General features: G+C 63.4%; 2 protein-coding genes across 6 annotated transcripts; one reads left to right on the top strand and one right to left on the bottom strand.

Annotated features, from left to right (window-relative positions):
* The first annotated feature begins 1215 nt into the window (after positions 1–1215).
* MROH6 (maestro heat like repeat family member 6) lies at positions 1216–6856 on the top strand. Its single transcript, XM_082433565.1, is given in 15 exon segments — positions 1216–1558; positions 1712–1864; positions 2034–2188; positions 2774–2891; positions 3082–3266; positions 3355–3492; positions 3607–3721; positions 3831–3974; positions 4046–4219; positions 4408–4575; positions 4826–4945; positions 5200–5302; positions 5414–5479; positions 5613–5794; positions 5799–6856. Coding segments are annotated over 15 exon segments (2136 nt in total). The 5' UTR covers positions 1216–1306; the 3' UTR covers positions 5862–6856.
* A 3084-nt stretch (positions 6857–9940) lies between these two features.
* GSDMD (gasdermin D) lies at positions 9941–16032 on the bottom strand. Of its 5 annotated transcripts, none has more exons than XM_082433568.1 (10): positions 14657–16032; positions 12974–13612; positions 12155–12323; positions 11903–12005; positions 11592–11645; positions 11200–11295; positions 10900–11075; positions 10629–10770; positions 10459–10532; positions 9941–10327 (listed from the first exon to the last, which is right to left on the bottom strand). In XM_082433568.1, the coding sequence occupies exons 1-10, from the start codon at positions 14830–14832 to the stop codon at positions 10088–10090; spliced, it is 1869 nt and encodes a 622-aa protein (XP_082289694.1). In that variant the 5' UTR covers positions 14833–16032; the 3' UTR covers positions 9941–10087. The 5 variants fall into 5 exon arrangements, with proteins under 5 accessions (XP_082289694.1, XP_082289695.1, XP_082289698.1 ...); XM_082433569.1 differs by having other exon boundaries at positions 11200–11271; positions 14657–16029; XM_082433572.1 differs by having other exon boundaries at positions 11200–11271; positions 12974–13166; positions 13353–14795.
* Between the last annotated feature and the right edge of the window lie 4002 nt (positions 16033–20034).

Here is a 20034-nt window from a genome sequence, read left to right as displayed (position 1 = left end):
GACTAGGCCTGGGCCCTGGGGACCCAGCTCCTGCCCCTGCAGTCCTGGGAAAGGAGAGGCGGGCTCGGGTCCTGCCTGCACTAGAGCTGGTGAAGGTGAGGGAGCAGGACTGGCTCAGCTCTGGGCACCTGGCCAGGGTCCTGGGCTGGCCCTGCCTCTGTGTGGCAGGCTCGTCAGGTCTCCACCGGCTTTGGCTCCGGAGGAGCCACTCAGGAGAGAGGTTTGAGGCTCTGCAGGACAGAGGGCGGGGCCGGGGCCTCTCCCGCCTGGGTGGGGGACACAAGCAGGTGAGGGCATGGGGGAAGGCTGACTGCCCAGGGTGCTTCCCGGAGCACTTCTGCCTGCCCAGGTGTTTGGCCAGACCAGCTCTTCTGGCTCCCCTGGCCCAGGCTGGGCAGTGGCCGCTGCGCTGCTGGGTGAGGGTGACAGTGGGGATGTGGGGCAGAGGCCCGGTCAGGCCAGCCCTGGGGAGCAGGAGGCTTGGAGAGAGATACAGACTCCGCTTGCCGCCACACACACACAACAGAACATGCACCAGGCCCCAGGTACCCACAGGTCACCCCTTCTGAGCTGTGCACTTCCTCAGTGCCAGGACCCAGACACTCGCCCCCCACCACCACCGTGATCCATCCGGTGATGTCAGTCACCTGCAAGGGCACCTGGGAGGCACAGGGCAGCTCCTCTTGCTTCCGGCTCCAGCCCAGGGCTGCTCCGAATCATCCGCATGCCCGGGATGTCCGGCCGGGTCAGGATGCAGAGAGGAGAGCCCAGCCCCTGGCCGCAAGCGCAGCCTGGACCTGACGGCTTCTTTAGCGCTGAGTCAGGCGAGGCCTCAGCTCAGGGCTGGGCCCAGACTTCTAAAACCTGCTGGGGCCTCCTCAGAGCTCTCCACACCTGCCCAGGATTCCCTGCCCAGACGGGTCGGAAGTCAGGGTCAGGGACCCTTCCCCACCTCCCCTTGCAGATCCACTGTCTCCCAGGGACCTTGCTTGCCCCTTTCCCAGGGCCTGGTGGGCAGAGCCTAGGCTGGCCACTCACCAACAACGGTCTGGGCGAGAAGACCCTTCAAAAGCCCCTGCGGGCACCACACTTGGGGACACCCCCGTGTGGCTCCCCGACCTCCCCCCACCCCACAGAGCATGCACATGCACACACACGCACACACACCCATACGCCGCCACGCCTGTCCCTGGGCCCGCCTGCCTGGGGCCTGCTTCTAGGTCAGGCCTGGGCACGGCTTCTGGGAGGACCAGTGCCAGGCACTGCAGGCTGGGCCCGGCTGAGCAGCTCAGTGTGTGCGGCGGCCATGGCTGGGGGCGCGCGGGGCTGGGCCCAGGGGGCCCCCGTGGGAGCCCTAACCCTGACGGCTCTGGCTGAAGGGATCCGGGCCAGCCAGGGGCAGCCCCCGGGACCCCCTTCCACCGGCCCTCAGCCCGAACCTGAGCTTGAACGCGGGGTAGAGCCTGGGCGGGCAGCAGCCATTCCCCCAGCTGGCAGTGAGCCCTTCTCCCAACCTCCTGCCCAGGAGCCAGCCCCTGAGGGACCTGGTCGTTGTCTGGTGAGCAGGAGGGATGCCTGGGCGGTAAAGGGGGACGGAGCTGGGAAACAACAGAAAGGCGCGGGGGCTTTGTCGAGAGCTGGGACGGGGTGGGGAGGAAGAGAGTGGGAGAGGCAAGGGGGTCTCATAGGCTCCCCTCGCCCCCACTCCCAGACTCCCCAGAGTTCCTTGGAAGAGGGGGCCCTCGCAGACCTGGCGTCGTACACGGCTGCCTGTCTGGAAGAGGCTGGCTTTGCGGGAACGCAGGCAACAGCACTCACCCTGTCCTCGGCCCTGGAGGCCCGCAGGGAGCGGCTGGAGGACCAGGTTCGCCCCCGTCCCCTCCCTGCCCTCGGAGTCTCCCGCCTGGTCCCCTCCAGGGTTGGGGGTTGGAGGGAGCAGCCCCCTTCAGGCCGCAGCTGCTTGGTCAGGGTACCGAGGGTAACGTGCAGGGGTCACGGAGACTGGACCACTGACGTCCGCCCCTCCACGCCAGGTGCACGGCCTTGTGCGAGGGCTGCTGGCACAGGTGCCCAGCCTGGCGGAGCGGAGGCCCCAGCGGGTGGCCCTGCGGGTGCTGAGCACACTGGCCCTGGAGCACTCTCGGGACGTGGTGTGCGCACTGCTGCCGTGCTCACTGCCCCCTGACCGGTAACCCGCCCCGCCCCGCCGGACGCCGCATCCCCCGTGGCCCCGGCGCAGCTTCCTTCCCCTTTCCGGCTTGCTGTGGAGACTGGCCCAGGGTGGGGGGGGTCATGGCGGGGCAGGGCCTTCCCTGCCTTCCGCTCCTGCCTCTCATCCACTGAGGGTCCTCAGTGCTGGGTTCCGGGCTTGGGGCCTGCCTTCTCTCTCCCGGTCTCTGCTGGAGCCCAGCCTGGCGGGGTGTGCTTCTGAGCAAGCCAGGTGGCTGCCACACCCCAACGCCCCTGGCTCTTTGGTTAGTCTGCCCCAGGAGAAGTTATCTGTGGTTTTATTCTCTACGGTGATTGTTCATAATGCCAGGTTTGCTTCACCACTGCTGGCCGAACAGGGTTCTGAGTGGTCCCTGCCGGGCAGCTGATCTTGCAGACTTGGCTCTGTTGTGGTCTGCACAGATGCCACTTATTTTGTTTCTCTGGGATTGCGGGGTTGATCACCTGCCCCTCCTCCTGCTGGAGTCCTAGTGGCCGCCTCCCCGATCTGGAGACTCCCCTCATCCCAGTGCCAGGCCCTGGCTCACATGCCCCGTGCCCCCAGGGCGGCAGCCGAGCTTTGGCGCAGCCTGAGCCAGAACCAGCGCGTGAATCGGCAGGTGCTGGTGCAGCTGCTGTGGGTGCTAAAGGGCTCGGCCAGATCCCAGCTGGAGGCACTGGCGGTAGGTGGCATTGCCAGGGGACTCCCCGGGCCCTGGCCCAAGGGGACAGGAGAGTCTGGCCTCAGGGGGTTGGGGGCAGCAGGCTCTCACCCGAGTCACACCCATCCATAACGTCTCTCAAGCACAGAGGCTTTGTCCTCGCCGGGTCTGCGTGCGCTGTCTGAGCCTGAACGAGCCCCTTGTTCCATAGGCCACTCGCGCCCTTGGGGAGATGCTGGCTGTGTCCGGCTGCGTGGGTGCCACACAGGGCTTCTACCCGCACCTTCTCCTTGTGCTGGTCACACAGCTACATGAGCTGGCCCGGGACCCATGCCCCCCTGACATCCCCAAGGTTTGGGCCCCATCCCACCAAGGGCTACCGTACAGCCACGCCAGGTGAGGGGTGCACACCGGGGGGAGTGAGGGCTGGGCCAGTGCCCTCCCGGCCCTCACTGCCCATTCGTCTGCTGCCCCCCCCCCCCAGCTGCACAGTGGAGGCCTTGAAGGCCCTGCTCACTGGGGATGGCTGCCGCACGGTGGTCACGTGCATGGAGCAGGCTGGAGGCTGGAGCAGACTGGCGGGAGCCCACACCCACCTGGAGGGAGTCCTGCTGCTGGCCAGGTGCAGGGCAGGGCTGTGGGATAAGAGGCAGGGGCGTGGGGGTTGTCGGGTAGAGGCTTCTCGAGGGGCGAGGCCGGAAGCGGAGGGAGAGCTCCCATTTCCGCCCCATCACAGTGCCATGGTGGCGCATGCCGACCACCACCTGCGAGGCCTGTTCGCAGACTTGCTGCCCCAGCTGCGCAGCGCGAAAGATGCACAGCGCCTCACGGCTATGGCCTTCTTCACCGGAGTGAGCCCGCTTCCAGGATGGGTGGTGAGGGGTGACCATGGACTTGGGCCCTAAGCGGCCGGGCCGGCACGGGAACGCGAGCGTGCTGACCCTGTGTCCCCCCGCCCAGCTGTTGCAGAGCCGGCCCACCGCACGGCTTCTGCGGGAGGAGGTCATCCTGGAGCGGCTCTGCGCTTGGCAGGGCGACCCCGAGCCCACCGTGCGCTGGCTGGGCTTGCTGGGCCTCGGCCACCTGGCGCTGAACCGCGGGAAGGTGAGGGGCACGACTGGGCGGGGTCTGGGCGGGGTCTGAGAGGGGTCCCCCACGAGTCCCTGTCCCTGCAGGTGCGTCACGTGAGCACGCTGCTGCCCGCGCTCCTGGGCGCGCTAGGCGAGGGTGACGCGCGGCTCGTGGGCGCCGCACTGGGGGCGCTGCGGAGGGTCCTGATGCGGCCGCGGGCGCCGGTGCGGCTCCTGAGCGCGGAGCTGGGACCGCGCCTCCCACCGCTTCTGGACGACGTGAGCCCGGCCCAGCCCCGCCCCTCCGGCCCCGCCCCACCCCGCCCGCCGTCACCACCCCCTCCCCAGGCTCTCCCTGGGTTCCCCAACCAGGCCCCGCTCCTGGCCCCCAGGTCACGCCCCCAGACGGCAGCCGTCCGGACACCCTCTCCCTGCTGGCTCCGCCCTGACCGCGCCCTCCTATGCAGGCCCGGGACTTGGTCCGCGCCTCGGCGGTCGGGCTCCTCGGGACGCTGGTGCGGCGCGGCCGGGGCGGGCTCCGGGTGGGGCTCCGCGGCCCCCTCAGGAAGCTGGTGCTGCAGAGTCTCGTGCCGCTGCTGTTGCGACTGTACGACCCCAGCCGGGACACCAATGAGGTCAGCCCCCCAAGACTGTCCCATGGCTGTCTCCATCGGGCTCCACCCACCCCCACGACAGCTGCCTCTCCAAAGATTACAGGTCAGGGACTTCCCCCAGGACCTCAGGTGCAGGTGACATGCGCAACCAGGTTCCTGGTCTTTCCTGGGCCGCCTGCTCCTCCACCCCTCATCCTGGCCACCTCCCCGCTCCCAGGCCATTTCTTGCCACTTTCTGGACTCCTAACCTTGCTCCCTTCCCCTGTTCCAGAGCTCAGAGTGGACCCTGGCCCTCTGTGACCAGGCCTTGCGCTGGGGCCTGCTGGAGGAGATGGTCACCGTGGCCCACTGCGACAGCCCTGAGGCCCTAAGCCGCATCTGCCACCGCCTGGTCAGTGGGGGGAGGGCAGGGACAGTGAGGGGGTATGGCCAGCTGCCCACTTGGTCCAACATACACCAGGGCCACTCCCCCCACACTGAGTCTTCCCACCCTTCCCGTCAAGGTGGTGGCAGGTCTAAAGCCGCGGGTCCTGATGCCATGTCCTGGGGGATCCCCAGGGTCCTCAGCCCCTGGGCTCACCTCTGCGGCCTCCTTTCCATGCAGAATTGGCCCTCCGGTCCTGCCATGAGCTCTTCTGTCCCCAGGTTCAGTGGTACCCAAGTCACGTGCCCCGCTTCCTGAGCCAGACCCAGGGCTACCTGCGGAGCCCACAGGACTCCCTGCGCTGGGCAGCTGTTGTGCTCATGGGTAAGGCAGTCCTGGTGTCACACTGTCCCTTGCACCTAGGGCTCTGGGAGCTGGGCCAGCCCCTCCCTGCTGTGGGCATGGGGCCAGCACTCAGGGTTTGCTTTGGTCCAGGCTTCCTGGTCCATCACTCAAGCCCCAGCCACATCAACCAGGACCTGCTAGACAATCTGTTCCAGGGTGAGGACCCGACTCACCGGGGCATGGGGTTCCGGAAAGGTGGTGGGCGCTAGGGCGGAGCGGATGGGAATGGATGGATGGAGGGCTGGGGCCCTGGGGCCCTCCCGCCCCATGAACTGCCCTGTCCCCACAGACCTGGGGCAGCTGCAGGGTGACCCTGAGCCCACTGTGGTGGCAGCGGCACAAGCGTCCACCCAGCAGGTGGTGCTGCTGGCTCAGGTGCAGCACCCTCCCTGCCGTGGGCGCCTCCTGGGCCTCCTGCGCCTTCCCTGCCTGGGCCGGCGCCACGCCCACCCTGCCCGGCCCCCACCAGTCTACAGACAGCCCGTTCCAGCACCACCGGAGCCCTGCTGGCCCCTGGGGCTGCTCAGGACCAGGCTGAGCCCGACTGGCCCACCCTCCGGGTGGGAGCCAGGGTGCTGAGTCTGGCACCCCACCGCCCTGTGGCCAGTCTTGGCAGGGGCAGATCTGCAGAAGAGGCCCCCCCCTTGAGGGGCACCCTGGGCTCGGTGCTGGGCACCAATGCCTGCCCCCCGGAGCCACGCAAGGCCTGTTGCACACAAAGACCCCTCTTCGGGAGCTCACCCCCCAGACAGCCCTGCGACCTAGAGGGGGCACGCACCTTCTGACGGAGCACCATTTCACCCTCAGCCTCTTGCCTCGTATACCCCGGGTCCATCTGTCCCCCCTCAGCCCCCTGCCTGGATGACACCTGACCTCCCGGGCCGAGGCCTGGTGGGGGACACTGTGAAGCTGGCACAGCCCTGGGAGCCGGTGCCGTGATAGGCTGCCCTCTGCCTGGGCCCTCCCGGCCACCCCAGCAGCCCAGCAGCCCTTGTCACGTGCTCCACTCCTCGCGGGCCACGTCCTGGCCTGAGGTTCTGAGGTTCCTGGCCAAGAGCACTGATCTGTCCTCCGGTCCACACCCGCTGCCCCGCAGCCTGGCCCCATTCCTGCCCCTGCCCTCCCACTTACCATGTCAGACCCCACCTGGGCCTTCTCCGGAAGCTGTCCCCTGACCTCCCCACTGGACACCACAGGCCTGAGATGACACCTGCGGGCTCGGGTGTGGGCTGCCAGCATTCGCAGCCCACCAGGCCGAGCTGTCGCGCTGGCACCCCAGCACCCTGCTCAGGGCTGAATGGAGGCGTGACTGGACGTGTGGGGACGAGGCCCCTGGGGACGCCTCCGAGGCCGTGACCCAACCCGTCCAGACCCTGGACGGGCGGCTTCCTCCACCTTGAGGTGTCTTCTTGCCCTTTCAGGGCCCCCAAAGCTGCCTCCTCAGAGGAGGCGGCCTCAACTCACACAGCCTCTTGAAGGCTGGGGTCCTGCCCATCCCTGTGGAAAGCGTTTAAAATAAACACACAGATCCTAGGGGTTCAGCGTCTGTCTGGGGCCTGGGTCCGGGCCAAGGCGGGGTTCTGATGAGCTGGGCCTGGTCCGAGATCGGGCTCGGGCTAAGATTACAAGGAAGACAGCACGTAGCCAGGAGTTTGGGTCAGCTCCGGGGTGGGCGGGAGGTCAGGCAGGCTTCACCCTGAGCTGAGAAGCTGTGCTTTGGGCCTGCGCATGCCGCACGCCGAGCCGATGGGGTCGGAGCCCAGCAGGAAGGGGTTGGCTTCTCCTCGTAGGTCATTCCCAGCGCAGGGGAGGCTCAGTGCCGAGGGCACTGGTCTGCGTGAAGCCAGGGGCATGGTTTGGGGTATTGGTTCAGCTTCTCCAAAGCAGATGCCAAAACTGGATTAAACTACGAGAAATATATCGGGGTACACGCTGGAGAGGCCAGGAGGCTGTCAGACCCCCGTGAAGGAGAGGAGGAGGGAAGGAAGGGAGGTTGGTGGGAATGTCCTCAGGGGGTTCTTCAGCCTGTCACCCATCAAGGAGGCTCCAGCTCCCAGGCCTGGGGGTCCCTCCGCAGCTTCCACGGCTGCAGGCGGGGTCCACGAGGAGTATTCTCACAGCCGCCTGACTTGGTCTGGGTCTGGGCCTGGGCTCAGCAGGAGCCTGGTGGACCTCAGTGGCAGCCCCCATGTGCAGAAGCAAGCCTGGCCCCCACTGCTTGCAGCCCAGGAGCCAGAAGCTGGGTGGGCATTTGATGCCCATTTCCCCCACCAGGCACACGCTTGTCCCACTGCAGAGCACAGCTGGGCAGGCTAGCGGCAAACCCCACAGTGATGCCCACTGGAAAGGAGAGCCCAGCCTCAGATGAGGGCTCGGGCAGGCAGCACCCTGCCTCTTCTCGCGACGCCTCCGTGATGCCTGGGCTTCTTAGGCCTGGGAGCCCGTACTCCTCCCTGTAGGAGGCCACTTGGAGTGCAGGCTTCTCTTGCATGATGCACCTGCCTGCTCGCAGTCTTGTGTGCACCTGCCTTGCCATGGTCCCCTGCCCCATCGCCGGAAGCCCTGCTAGACTCCCTGCTTGCCGGGTGTTAGGTTCACTTAGAGCCTGTTGCTTTGTCCTGGGAGTGTGACCCTTCTCGGGGATTTCTCTGCTGGGATCCTCAGGGAGGCTCCAGGTGGATCAGTGCTGCCATAGCCCTGCTCCCAGGTGAGCATCGCTGGTCTGTGAGTGTCCAGGCTGACCAGGTCCATCAGATCTGCCTGCAGGGAGCCCATCTCCCACCATGGGGCTAGGATCCGGGTGCGCGCCTTTCCACAGAAGGCCCCCCTGACTTGGTCTTCATGCTCAGATAACTCTCAAATGAGCTCTCACTGGAAACCTCAGGGCACTGGTGGTCCTGGAACCTGAGGGCCAGTAGTCAGAACCTCCAAAGGGGGCCTGGGAGGGGCTGACCAGGACCTAACTTACCGCCTGGATTTCTAAGGCCTAAGCTGTTCCAGTCCTGTTCCCCTTGGTTTTGCCTTTCAAGTCCCCCTAATGAGGTTCCCAAAGGAGGGGCGTGGGCCCTGGTGAACACAAACAGGCTTGACAGGCGTCCAGCTTCTCCTCTCCCTGTGTGAGGGGTAGATTTCTAGGGGTTTCTTTTTGTTTTTTTAAACATTTATTTATTTATTTAGGCTGCGCCAGGTCTTAGTTCGGCACACGGGATCTTTGTCACGGCATGTAGGATCTTTTAGCTGAGGCATGAGGGCTCTTGGTTGCAGCATGCGGGCTCTTTAGCTGCGGCATGCATGCAGGATCTGGTTCCCCAACCAGGGATCGAACCCGGGCCCCCTGCATTGGGAGCACAGAGTCTTACCCACTGGACCATCAGGGAGGTCCCTTCTAGCAGTTTCCGTACCGGGATCTGGGATGTTTGGGGAACGCTCTGTGTTTTTTTTAATTATAAATTTATTTATTTATTTTTGGCTGCATTGGGTCTTCGTTGTGGTGCGCGGGCTTCTCATTGTGGTGGCTTCTCTTTGTTGCGGAGCACGGGCTCTAGGCACGCGGGCTTCAGTAGTTGTGGCACGCGGGCTCGGTAGTTGTGGCTCGCGGGCTCTAGAGCGCAGGCTCAGTAGTTGTGGCACACGGGCTTCGTTCCTCCGCAGCACGTGGGATCTTCCCAGACCAGGGCTCGAACCCGCGTCGCCTGCATTGGCAGGCGGATTCTTAACCACTGTGCCACCAGGGAAGTCCCGAACCCTCTGTTTTAATATTAATTTTACTGTTGGCCTTGATCCTGAGTTTTCTCGGGGGTTAGTGTCCCAGCCACAGCTGGGCCGACCATCCCTTCTCTTTAGCCAGTCCTGAGGCTGCAGGCCAGCGGTGAGCCTGACAGGAGGGGAGCGCGGCTTCCCCCGCCTTCCGCCAAGCGGAGGATGGCAGACTGGCTCCCACGGGGAGAGGCAAATTTCTCCTGGCTGTTCAAGCTCCAAGATGAGAATAACTTCCTGGCTGAATCAGTGACTATCTCTCCTTGCACGTGGGGCCATTCCACCCCCGCCCCCCCCAACCCAGGGAGCTCAGGCTCTCTGGTCCAGGGAGGCTCTGAGCCCTCCGGGGGCCCAGGGACTGCGGCTCAGGGGCCCGGAGGCCTCCTCTCGAGAGACTCTTACCTTTGAGCGAATTAATTTGGATGAGACACACCCCAAAGGCCAGTTTCTCTGTTTCAGGTCACTTCCCTGGGGCCCCAGTGCAGCCCCAGGAGTGCAGATCTGTCTGCTTGTCAGTACACCTTTTCTCTGTCCTCTCTGCAGCCCCGGAGGGCAAGAACGGGCCCCCGCTACCTGCATCAGTACGTTCTCAAGTTCCCTGAGGCAGACAGAGAACCATCCTGAGGGCTGGAATCGCCCTGTCCCATTCTTTCCAGGCCAGCCTGCTGGGGGAGGGGGCCAGGAGCCCGGCCACGTGGCTGCTTGCTCCGGAGTGGTCAGGTGCAGCGCAGGGAGCGCCCCCTCAGCCCCACGGGAGAGATGCCTGCTCTCAGCCCCCGGGGTCCCTCCCCATGCGGAGGCACCATCCCCATCGCTGCCCCGACCCCCCTGACATAGGGCCCCTCAAAAGCTCAGTGAGCATTTTCCCTTTGTTCATCACATTTATTGGCTTTCCTCAACTCCCAGGCCTTGTGGTGAGCTGCTCACATGGCTGGGTGTGGCTCCAGGCAGCTGGGTGGGCATGAGCTCTGCCCCGACTAGAGAGCTGCCCTGCGGGCGGACTGCAGGCTAGCAGAGCCGGCTCAGCCTGAATAGCAGAGCCAGGCAGGCGTAAAGCGCATACGCACAGCCCTGGGCCTCCGGTTTCCAGCACACCTGGGGGGCGCCCACCTGTGGCTCAAGGCCGCACTCCTCCAGCAGGACCCAGGTGGGTGCCTCTGAGTCCCAGCTGCTCCCCAGGAGCTCGGGCGGCAGGGACACGGCCCTGCGCTCCTGCCACGGGGTGCTCTGCTCCAAAAGGCTCTCCACCTGGCAGAACAGGGTGGGAGGTTGTCAGAGGGGGCCCCCAGGCTTCTGGCACCACCCACACCACCCCATCCCAGATGCACTGGGTCCGCACCTCCGGCACAGCCCCTCCCCTACAAGCTGGGCCCTCTCACCAGTTTGAACGCCCCCGACAGGGCCCCCATCTCCAGCACCTCAGCCAGCAGCACGTGCTGGGTTGCACTCAGCACTGGGGAGAGACCTTGTGTGAGAGGGGGTTCCAGAAGGCCGGCTAGGGAAGCCCACGTTCCTGCTCCCTACCTGCCCCACCCCCGGAGCCCCTCACCAGCTAGAGCTTCCAGCAGGTAGAAGACGGGGCCGGCAAGTTCCTCTTCCAGCCTTCTGGAGGAGAACACCAGGCACTGGAGGACAGCACCCACCGGACCATCCCGAGGCTCCAAAAGCCCTCCACGCAGGCCGTGCTCCAGCTGGGGGTAAGGGCGTGGGGCGGGCAGGTGAGCGGGGGTGGGGGTGGGGCGGGGGGCGGGGCGCAGGCACCAGCTCCGCCCACCCCTCCCGCCCCAGCTCGCCCCGCACGCCCCACCCAGCTCGCTCACCGACTCATCCAGGGCTTGCAGGGCGGCCTCGTCCCGCAGCACCTGCCCGAGGGCCCCCAGCAGCTGCCCACAAGGCTCCTTGGACAAGCCCTCCAGGCCCACGGCCCAGGCCCCCACTTCTGCCTGCAGGCCCTGGAAGTCTTCGGTGGTCGCCAACCGGTCCTCCACGGGCCCATCTGTGGGGACAGGGCTGCCATTGCCCAGGTGCTCACACGGCCCCGGGGAGCCCTGGTTACGGAGGGCAGACCACAGGGGGGCAGAAGGGGAGCCCACCAGGGGGGTGGCCAAGAAGGTACTGACCCGACAGGAACTTTAAGTGGACAGAGAGGAACTTTATGGAGGTGAGGCAGGAGGACCACGGCAGCTGGCCACCTGCAATGTAGGAGGGCCCGTAGCCTGGATGAGGCAGGGCTGGTCAGTGCAGGGGTGGGTCCCCGAACCAGAGAGGGCTGAGGCCTCCCCTCGGCCCTCACAGCCTGTCACCACCGCCCCAGTACTGGCAGCCCAGGACAGGGAGCAAGGTCTAACCAGGCTGGTGTCAGCCTGTCACCGTGTCACGTGTGTGTGTGTGTGTGTGTGTGTGTGTGTGTGTGTGTGTGCGCGCGTGCGTGCGTCCCCCGGCTGTGCTGTGCTCTGCTGGGCAGGAGAATGCCTCATCAGCTCGTCCCATTGCCCAGGTCCGCAGGCCTCACCTTGCTGCTGTGGCCTGAAGGTCATCTGCTTCTTGTCCGGGAAGAAGAGGATGTCTGGCAGCCAGGCGGGAGCAGGGATGGGGAAGCAGGTTGGCGGAGCGCCTGGCATCTCCCTCCCAAGCTGGGGGCCCCTGCGCAGTACCCCCTTTGTGCCCCAACCTCCCAAATGCCAGAGCAAGGGACCCTCGGCCACCCCAACCCATGAGGTTATGCAACCAGATGCCCCCAGTGACCCCTGGTGGCTCTTCCAGGCCTCTTTGCCTCTCTGCCATGGAGTCTGGGCCCCAGAAGTCACCCTGATCCTGGCTCACCCCAGTCAGAGCCAATAACCAGCTGGGCCACCCGAAATGCGAGGATGCTGCCCGAGGGGATGGTGACCATCTTCTTCTGGCTCAGGTGGCCCTCGCCTCTGCCCTGAGGGATGGATATGGGCTCAGGACTGGGCTCTGGGTTATGGGGCCAGATGTAACAGGGTGCTGGTGGCAGGGGTCTACCCCACTGCCTGGGGACACTGCCCTCCTGCCTCCCCAGCCTGAGCCCACTGCGGGACCTATGCCGCACACCTGCAGGCACATGGCTCCCGGAAGTGCAAACTGGCCTGAGCCCTCCTGCTTTTGGGTCCGGGTGACTTCCACCTCCTTCTGTGTCTGCAGCACCTCGGTCACGACGAACACGTCATCCCCACGATTCCGCAGCTGTTGCAGGATTTTGTGCTCAGGCTGCCGCAAGCGCCTGTGGTGAGCAGACCAATGGGAAGCTCGTAGGGGTGCAACCTGCCCTCCCCTCCCCCTGCCACGGGACGGGCTTCCCTCCCCTGGACCTCAGCCTTTGTGGCCATGGGGGGTGGGGGCGGTGACACGGCCGAGGAGACCAAGAGCTCTGTGGATGCCCAGGCACGGGATACCCATCATTCTCTCCCTGGTGCTCCCGACAATGTTTGTGAGTGGCTGGGGTGCAGGAAGAAAAGACAAGTTCCAGCGGGGACGGGCGGACACCTGAAGACCTCTGGAGGGGCCCATCCCTTTGGCCGGTCGCTCACCTGGCTGCTGTCTCCCTCCACTCCCTGCCGCTCCCCGGGTTCAAATCTCATGTCTCCGCTCTGAGCTAATGGTCCTTCTCACCAGGGTCCCTGTGTCGGCTCCACCCCAGCAGCCCAGCCTCCTCGCAGTGGGACTTGGCCTGACCCCTGACCCTAGGGCCCTGCCTGGCCATCCTGGCCCGCAGGACCTCTGCAGCCTCCTTCCCTGCCCACTGGTCCCAGCACGCCCCTGCCTCTGGGACTTCCCTCAGCCTGGCAGAGACCCCCTGTGACTCCTGATGCCCCGAGGTCCTGACCCAGAGGCTGCCCAGTTTCAGCAGGGCCCCGCCCCCCCGGGGCTCACCTCTCCCGATGCATGGCTTCCCAGCTGTTGGGGGCCACTCGCAGCATGCACACGTGCATCGAGGTGCTGGAGCTGCCCGACACCGCGGCCCCACCTGACAGCTTCCCCTGTCCTGGGGCCGCCAGCTCCACGCTGCCCTGCAGCTGCCCGTCCACAGCGTCGTGGAAACGGAAGGTGCTGCCATGCTCCACAGCTGCAGCAAGACCAGAGCTGAGGCCCGGCCCACCAGCCGCCACCTGTCCGCCCGGGCGGAGGGGCCTCTGAAAAGCGCCTGCCCCCTGGAAGCAGAGAGCCCAGAGGCCCAGAGCAGGTGGCAGCGGGCCCGCCCACTCCTCCCCCAACCCGACCCGTGGCTCTGACTCAGTGCCAAGCGGGGTACCTGGCTCCGGGGCGTCGGGCTCCAGGATGTCCCTGATGGACAGGTTGACACGTGTGTAGCGGTGTCTCCAGAACCGTGAACTCGAGGACCTCCTGCGCAAAAGGCAGTAGAGCTGGAAGCTGGTGGAGCTCTGCAGGCTGTCCACAGGGGTGAGCTCTCCACTGTGGTCCAGCTCCCGGACCACGCTCTTGACCACCCTCGCAAAGGCCGATGCCATGCTCCTGAGGCGGGCAGCTGGGTCAGGCCTTGCACCCGCAGGACTGGAAGAGGGCGGGCGGAAGAGGGGGAAGGTAGGTACTTGGACGTCTCCAGTGATGGGGAGCTCTTTCCCTCCAAAGCAACCCTGCTTGGCTAGTCCTGGGGTGCTCTGACTGGCAGAAAGCGCTTGCTGCTGACTATCACCCAACACGAAAACAAGCAGAAGTACACCCTGCCATCCACTCATCCACCTCTCCAAGGGGCCATGAGCACCTCCAGGGTGGGACGTCATTCGCAGCCCTCAGTGGGACTCAGGCCATGCACACCATCTGTTCTGTGATCAGAGTGCCCACGTGAAGCCCAAGAAAGCCCTGGGACTCAGCGCTTGGGGCGGGGGGGGGGGCAGCCCTGGCCACCCACCAAGGCCTCTTGTCACTTTGTCACTTCAACAAGGCTTAGGGCTGCTCACGAAAAGCAGCCACTGAGGAAGGTCAGGGCAAGGCTGGGGCCTTGGAGTGACCCCAGGCCACTGCTCTGTCTGCTGTAGCAGCTGACCCCCTGGCTGAGGTGTTCAGAGGGCAGGGGAGGAAACAGAAACCATCACTTCCTGGGCAGTTGGTGCAAAGGCCCACAGCAAGGCCCAGCCAAAGTGTCCCCAGCTCCTAGACGTGTCCTCCAGGGCTTCCTCTGCGCCCAAAGCTCCGTGAGCCACTAGTCTGTCTTCAGGGGTCAGAAGCCAATGTGGGCCTGACTCAGGACCCAGGACATCTGGGCTCCAGTCACGGGGGCCAGCCCTTAGGAAGCCTCTGAGCTTCAGGGCTGGTCTGAAGTCTGAGAGTGGGCCAAGGAGCACCTAGAGGGCCTACCAGGAGTTAAGCCCAAACTAGCCGGGCTGGGGAGGACACCCCCTTCCCAGAGGCCTGGGGCTTCCCCAAGCCGGCCTGGGATTGCGAGTCCTGGGGGGCTTGGGGAAGCCGCAGAAGGGTGCCCGTACCAGGTCTCCACCCAGGGGAGCTGGCCTCCCCCCACCCAGCACTAGGGAGAGCCCCACCCCGGAGTCAGGGCAGGCAGTGGGGTGCGGCGCGCAGGGGCGGGGAGCAGCTCACCGTGACCGTGACTGTTGCGTGCCCGCGCCCACAAAGCTGAAGCCAGGCCGCTCTGCTGGCTGGGATCGGAGGGCTCTGCCCCGGAGCTGCCGAGCGAGCACACAGCCCAAAGGTCCCCAGATCCAAAAGTGAAACCTCGGCCGGCCTGGCACAGCGACAGTCCGGAAACACCCCATGTGAGCCTGCCCCGCAGCCCAGGCGGGGGTAGGGGAGGGTCAGGGTGCACCAGCTCGTGCCCTACCCGCTGCTGCCTCGAACTGCTGGGCACCAACTGCTGGGCACTTCTTCAGTCCTTCTCTCTGGAAACTCTGGGCCACGGCAAAGGGTCTGAAGAGACATTTCCTCAAAGAAAATGTATTGCTACAAATGGCCAACAAGCGCACAAAAAGATGCTCACACCATTAGCTGTCAGGGGACTGCAAATCAAACCACAGTAAGCTGCTGCTTCCCACTCCATAGATAACTGTATAAATGGGAAGTAACAAGTGTTCGGGAAGATGGGGGGAAACTGGAGCCTCACACACTACTGGGAACGTAAAAGGATGCAGCTGCGGCCGTGCAAAACAGTCTGGCAGTTCCTCAAAAAGTTAAACAGAGAATTACCATTAGATCTCATTCATTCCACTGCTAGGTGTGTATTCAAGAGAAGTGAAAACATATGTTCACGCAAAAACCTGCACATGGATGTTCCCACAACATTATTGTTAACAGCCAAAACACAGAAGCACCGCAAATGTCGGTCTGTGGAAGCACAGACAGAATGTGGTCAGTGCATACGATGGGAGACACACGATGGTGTGGTGCTCGGTCATACAAAGGAATGAAGTTGTGACTCACGGCACAATGTAGGTGGACCTCAAAACATTATGCCAAGTGAAAGAAGGCAGACATGAAAGACAGTATCTCACGTGATTCATGTATGCAAATTGTTTAGAACAGGCAAATCCGTAGGGACAGAAGGCATATTAGTAGTTGCCAGGTGCTGGGGGGAGGGGGATGGGGAGTGACACAGCCTCTTTTGGGGAGATGGAAATGTTCTCAAGTCGATTGTGGTGATGATTGCACAACTCTGAATATGCTAAAAACCCCAGAGTTTTACACTTTTAATGGGTGAATTGTATGGTATGTGAATTATATCTCAATAAAGCTGTTACTTTGAAAACCTGAAGCCAAGTAACAACATCCAGGCCTGTCTCAGGTTCTCAACACCCTTAGTCTCCTGGGCTGCTTGCGGATCATGTCCAGTGCAAGGCAGCCGGGAGCCCCGTGTCCCCTTTTCTCCACCACTCCACCGCCACATCCTGCCTCTGGGCCCTATGACACTCTGGAGCCCGCACCAGGGCCCCTGCCAGTTGACTGGCCTGAGACTCACCCCGCAGGCTCCGCCACATGCATTCATTCGAGCCACGAGTGTTTATCAGCACCTGGTGCCATGTGCTCCTGCAGATGAGGGCTCTGGCCGTGAACGGGACAAGGGCCCCTCCAGGTAGAGCCGCTGGCAGCGGCCCCGATGCCAGTGCAGGGAAAGTGACTTCCTGGGGTGTGTGTTTTGGAATGTTGCAGTGACCCGGGGCTGAGTGAAGCGTGGACAGGGCATTGCCGCAGCAACTCCTCGTTCACACGCTGAGTTCCTTGGCAATAACCTAAACAAGAGGCACTGGGCTTGGTGAGTGGTTGTGTCACTAGGCTCCTGAGGGCAGAGTCAGCCTGAGAGGACAGGCAGTGAGTCCACTGGGGAGAAAAAGCAGAAGGGAGGTGGGCGGGGCTGGCCCTGCACCCCCTCCCTCTACCCCGTTTGGAGGGCTGGGGTGCACCCGGACATTTCCAGGGCCAGGAGGTCTGGGGTAACCTCCCATCTTCCTCACAGCCACTCTGTGATATGGGGGTGGGTGAGGCCTCCCTGGGCAACGTCTGGGCAGACCCTGGGGGTCCAGAGCCAGCTAGGACACTGCGCCCTTTGGGGGAGAACCGTGACCAGGGATGGGAGCCTGGGAGGGGGCTTCTGGCTGTGTGCGGGGAAGGGTCAGCACCTCTGGGAGAGTTCTAAGGAAGAGGAAGCTCACGGCAACCCGATGCCCGGCCCCCCCCCCCCCCCCCCCCCGGTGTGGGGCAGGCCCGGCCAGGCACTGCTGGGAACTGGGCAGAGGAGGCCACAGCCTCTGCCCTGGGAGGGCCGAGCCCCTGGGAGGAAGAAAGTTCGTAAGACCCAGGAGATAACCAGGACAGCCCTTTGGAGGCAGCAGTTGGGATACCTCAGAGGACATGGGAAAGTGGGCTTAGGGAGAGGAGGCCTGAGGGCGTCCAGGCAGGGCCTCCAGGAAGGGACAGTGGAGGCCAGGACCGCATGAGACGGGGCTAGGGGGTAGTCGGCCCGAGGAACCCACCCAGCCCCGGCCATCGGGCATCAGGGACGGCCAGGGTCTGGGGAGGGGTAGGGGGAGCTGCGGGCCTCGGGCTCATCTGGGTCCGCGATGTGGGTGGTGCAGCCCGGGGGGCTGGCTCCACCCTGTGCCCGCCTCCCAGTGACACTTTGGGGGTTCCCAGGGTGCCGGAAGTCGGCGCCCAGGATGTCGGCAGCCGCGGCCCGCGCCGCCGCGCCCCCAGGAGCCCGCGCGGGCAAGAGGCGCCCCGGAGGGCCCCGTGTGCCCGAGAGCCGCTCGGCCGGGAGTGAACGAACGCGGAGCGGGGGCCGAGAGGGTGCCAGACGCACTGAAGTCTCAGGAGTCCTTTCCTTTGAGAGTTGAGTCCCCGCGGGGCCTCCCTCCCGCTCGCCGCCCCCGCCCCCCTTGCTGGCCCGGACCCTCGGCGGCGGCTCGGACCGCCGGTCAGCAGGGCCTGTCCAGCAGGCGCTCAATCAACGCTCGGCGGATCGCTGGGCGACGGCGAGGCCCCAGAGCAGGGGGGTCTGGGATCCAGGGGCGCCCCGGGAGTCAGGAGGGGCGTAGGCCGCAGGAAGGGGCGGCAGAACCTGGGGGGGCAGGCGGGGAAACTGCCCCCCGCAGGTCGGGATCAGCGGAGGCTCACGGTGCGTCCTGGGGGCCGGCGCGGGTGACTAGCGGTTTCCTCTGCCCATGCCCCGCCTCCAGCCGCCCCTCCCCCGCACGGCCCTCCCGTCTTGTTTCCTTTTGGTCCTCTGTCCGGAGGCCTGCGGCATCCTGCCTGGCTCCCGGCACTTTCTGCTGACAGGGGTCGGGGGAGCGGCTCAGAACCCTGCCCCACTCCAACCGGTCCTCTGCAGAGGGAAGCGGCCCTATTGCTCTTGTTTCCGACGCTCCGAGCCTCACTTCACTTTGCCCCAGCTGCAGGAGGCTCTTACTGCTGGGATCCAGGCTTTGCTGGGCTGGGGGTGGTGGTGTCTCTTCCACCTAGGCAGGTTTTCCCAGTACTAGGGCATGTGGGAAATTGTGGTGGTGAGAGTCACACCATCCATCCACCGTGGTCCCTGAGAGCCTCGTGGAAATGCTGCCATCTAGGGAACAGTAGATTAATCAACTTTTCTCCCAGAAGGATCTGGTTCTGAGGCTCATGCTCTGCCGTGAGGGTGGAGGGTCAAGTGGGGGATTGGAGGCTGGGATGGAGGAGGGACCCACAGAGCCCTCAATGGCAGTTCTCGTCTACACTCACTTCCTGCCTCTCTCCCTCTGGGATAAAAGGCGAGGGGGTATCCATGGGGTAGCGGTCCCAGCCGGCCAACCACCTGTTCCCACGTGAGGGCCCGGTGAGTCAGGGTGCCTGACTCCCATCGCACGCAGACCTCCTGGAGGGAAGGAGATGGCAGGAGGGGGACATTCCCCAAGGGAGGTGCAGGCTGGGTTGGTGGAGGGGGGATGCAGACACTTTTGCAGGCCATAGAGCCAGGAGACAGGTAACAAGCTCAGGAAGGATTTGACATTTTGTGCTCGTGCCCTGGTAAAAGTGCATTCGGTACAGCTGCACTGCTTTCCCTTTACTACTCTCCCACCCCCTTCAGAGAGGCTGGTGCCTGGGGTAGCCTTCTGTGCTGGGGCTGGAGAGAAGGGGGGTGTCCAAGGCCAAGGGCAGACGTGGGTGGGGTGGCCAGGGGAACAGCTTGCAGCTCAGGAACGCTGCTTGGGCTAGGGTGGTGAAAAGAGCAGGAAGCTGGGTGTGGGAGAAGGGAGGAGAGCAGAGGGAGGTGAGGGGTGGCGGTGGGAGACAATTCCCCTGTGAGGGGAGAGAGGGAGAAGTCCATGGAAATGACCTTCCAGCAACAGGGATGTCTGTTCCTCAGCACTTGTTTGCTGAATGCCAGTAATGGAGTCCTTTTTATGGCCCCAGACCTGCACCTGGGCAGCCCTACGGGAAGGTCCACTGCGGGGAAGAGAGAAGACTGGCAGAGAAGAGATCACTCGGAGAGTGGGCAGCCAGCAAGAAGAGACCTCTGGAGGAGAGAGATGGCCAGAAAGTAGTTGGCCCAGGATGCGCAGGAGTCTGGGGAGGGTGAGGCTACCGTGATTTGGGATGGGAGATTGACCCCCTTTGTGTTGGTCTCCTCATCCTTAAGACGGAAATGACAGGGTTGTTGTGAAGACTCAATGCATTAATATGTGTTAACGCTAGAATGGGGCCTAGGGACTTTCTTGCTGGTCCACTGGTTAAGAATCTGCCTTACCAACGCGGGGGACGCGGGTTCGATCCCTGGTCGGGGAACTAAGATCCCACATGCCGCCACGCAACTAAACCCACGTGCTGCAACTAGAGACAAGCCTGCAACAAAGAGCCTGCACAGCCAAAATAAATACATAAATAAATAAATAAGTAAACAAACACAGACCTGTGCTTTAAAAAAAAAAAAAGGGGGGGCCTGGCATGCTGTAATGGGCTATAAACGTGCTCAATATTTTTGTTCTGTGTAAAGAACTCAGCACCTGACTTTAAAATTTTTAATTTTTATTGAAGTATAGTTGATTTACAATATTCTGTTAGTTTTTGGTATACAGCAAAGTGATTCAGTTATACATGTATATGTATTTTCATATTCCTCCCCATTATGGTTTTTTATAGGATATTGAATACAGTTCCCTGTGCTATACAGTAAGACCTTGTTGTTTATCTATTTTATATATAGTAGTTTGTATCTGCTAATCCCAAACTCCTAATTTATCCCTCTCCATCCCTTTCCCCCCAGCACCTGATATTTTTGTTCATAAGGCCTTCACGTGTTTCATTATCTCTTTTGGGGAGATTCTGAAAAGTGAAATTCCTCAAACGGTATTCAGGGTCTTGGCACGTGTTGCAAATTGCCCTTCAGAAAGGCTGTGCCAACATCCAAAAAGTGAATAGTGAAGTCTCTTCCCTTCACCCCCAAACACTGAAGGCAGACTGTTTAATCTTTGGCAGCTTGATGGACATCAAAGAGT

Source organism: Balaenoptera physalus (genome assembly GCF_965194825.1).
Source record: "Balaenoptera physalus genome assembly, chromosome: 17".
Taxonomy (NCBI): domain Eukaryota; kingdom Metazoa; phylum Chordata; class Mammalia; order Artiodactyla; family Balaenopteridae; genus Balaenoptera; species Balaenoptera physalus.
The sequence above is the reverse complement of the archived record's forward strand: the minus strand, read 5'-3'. Positions and strand labels throughout refer to the sequence as shown.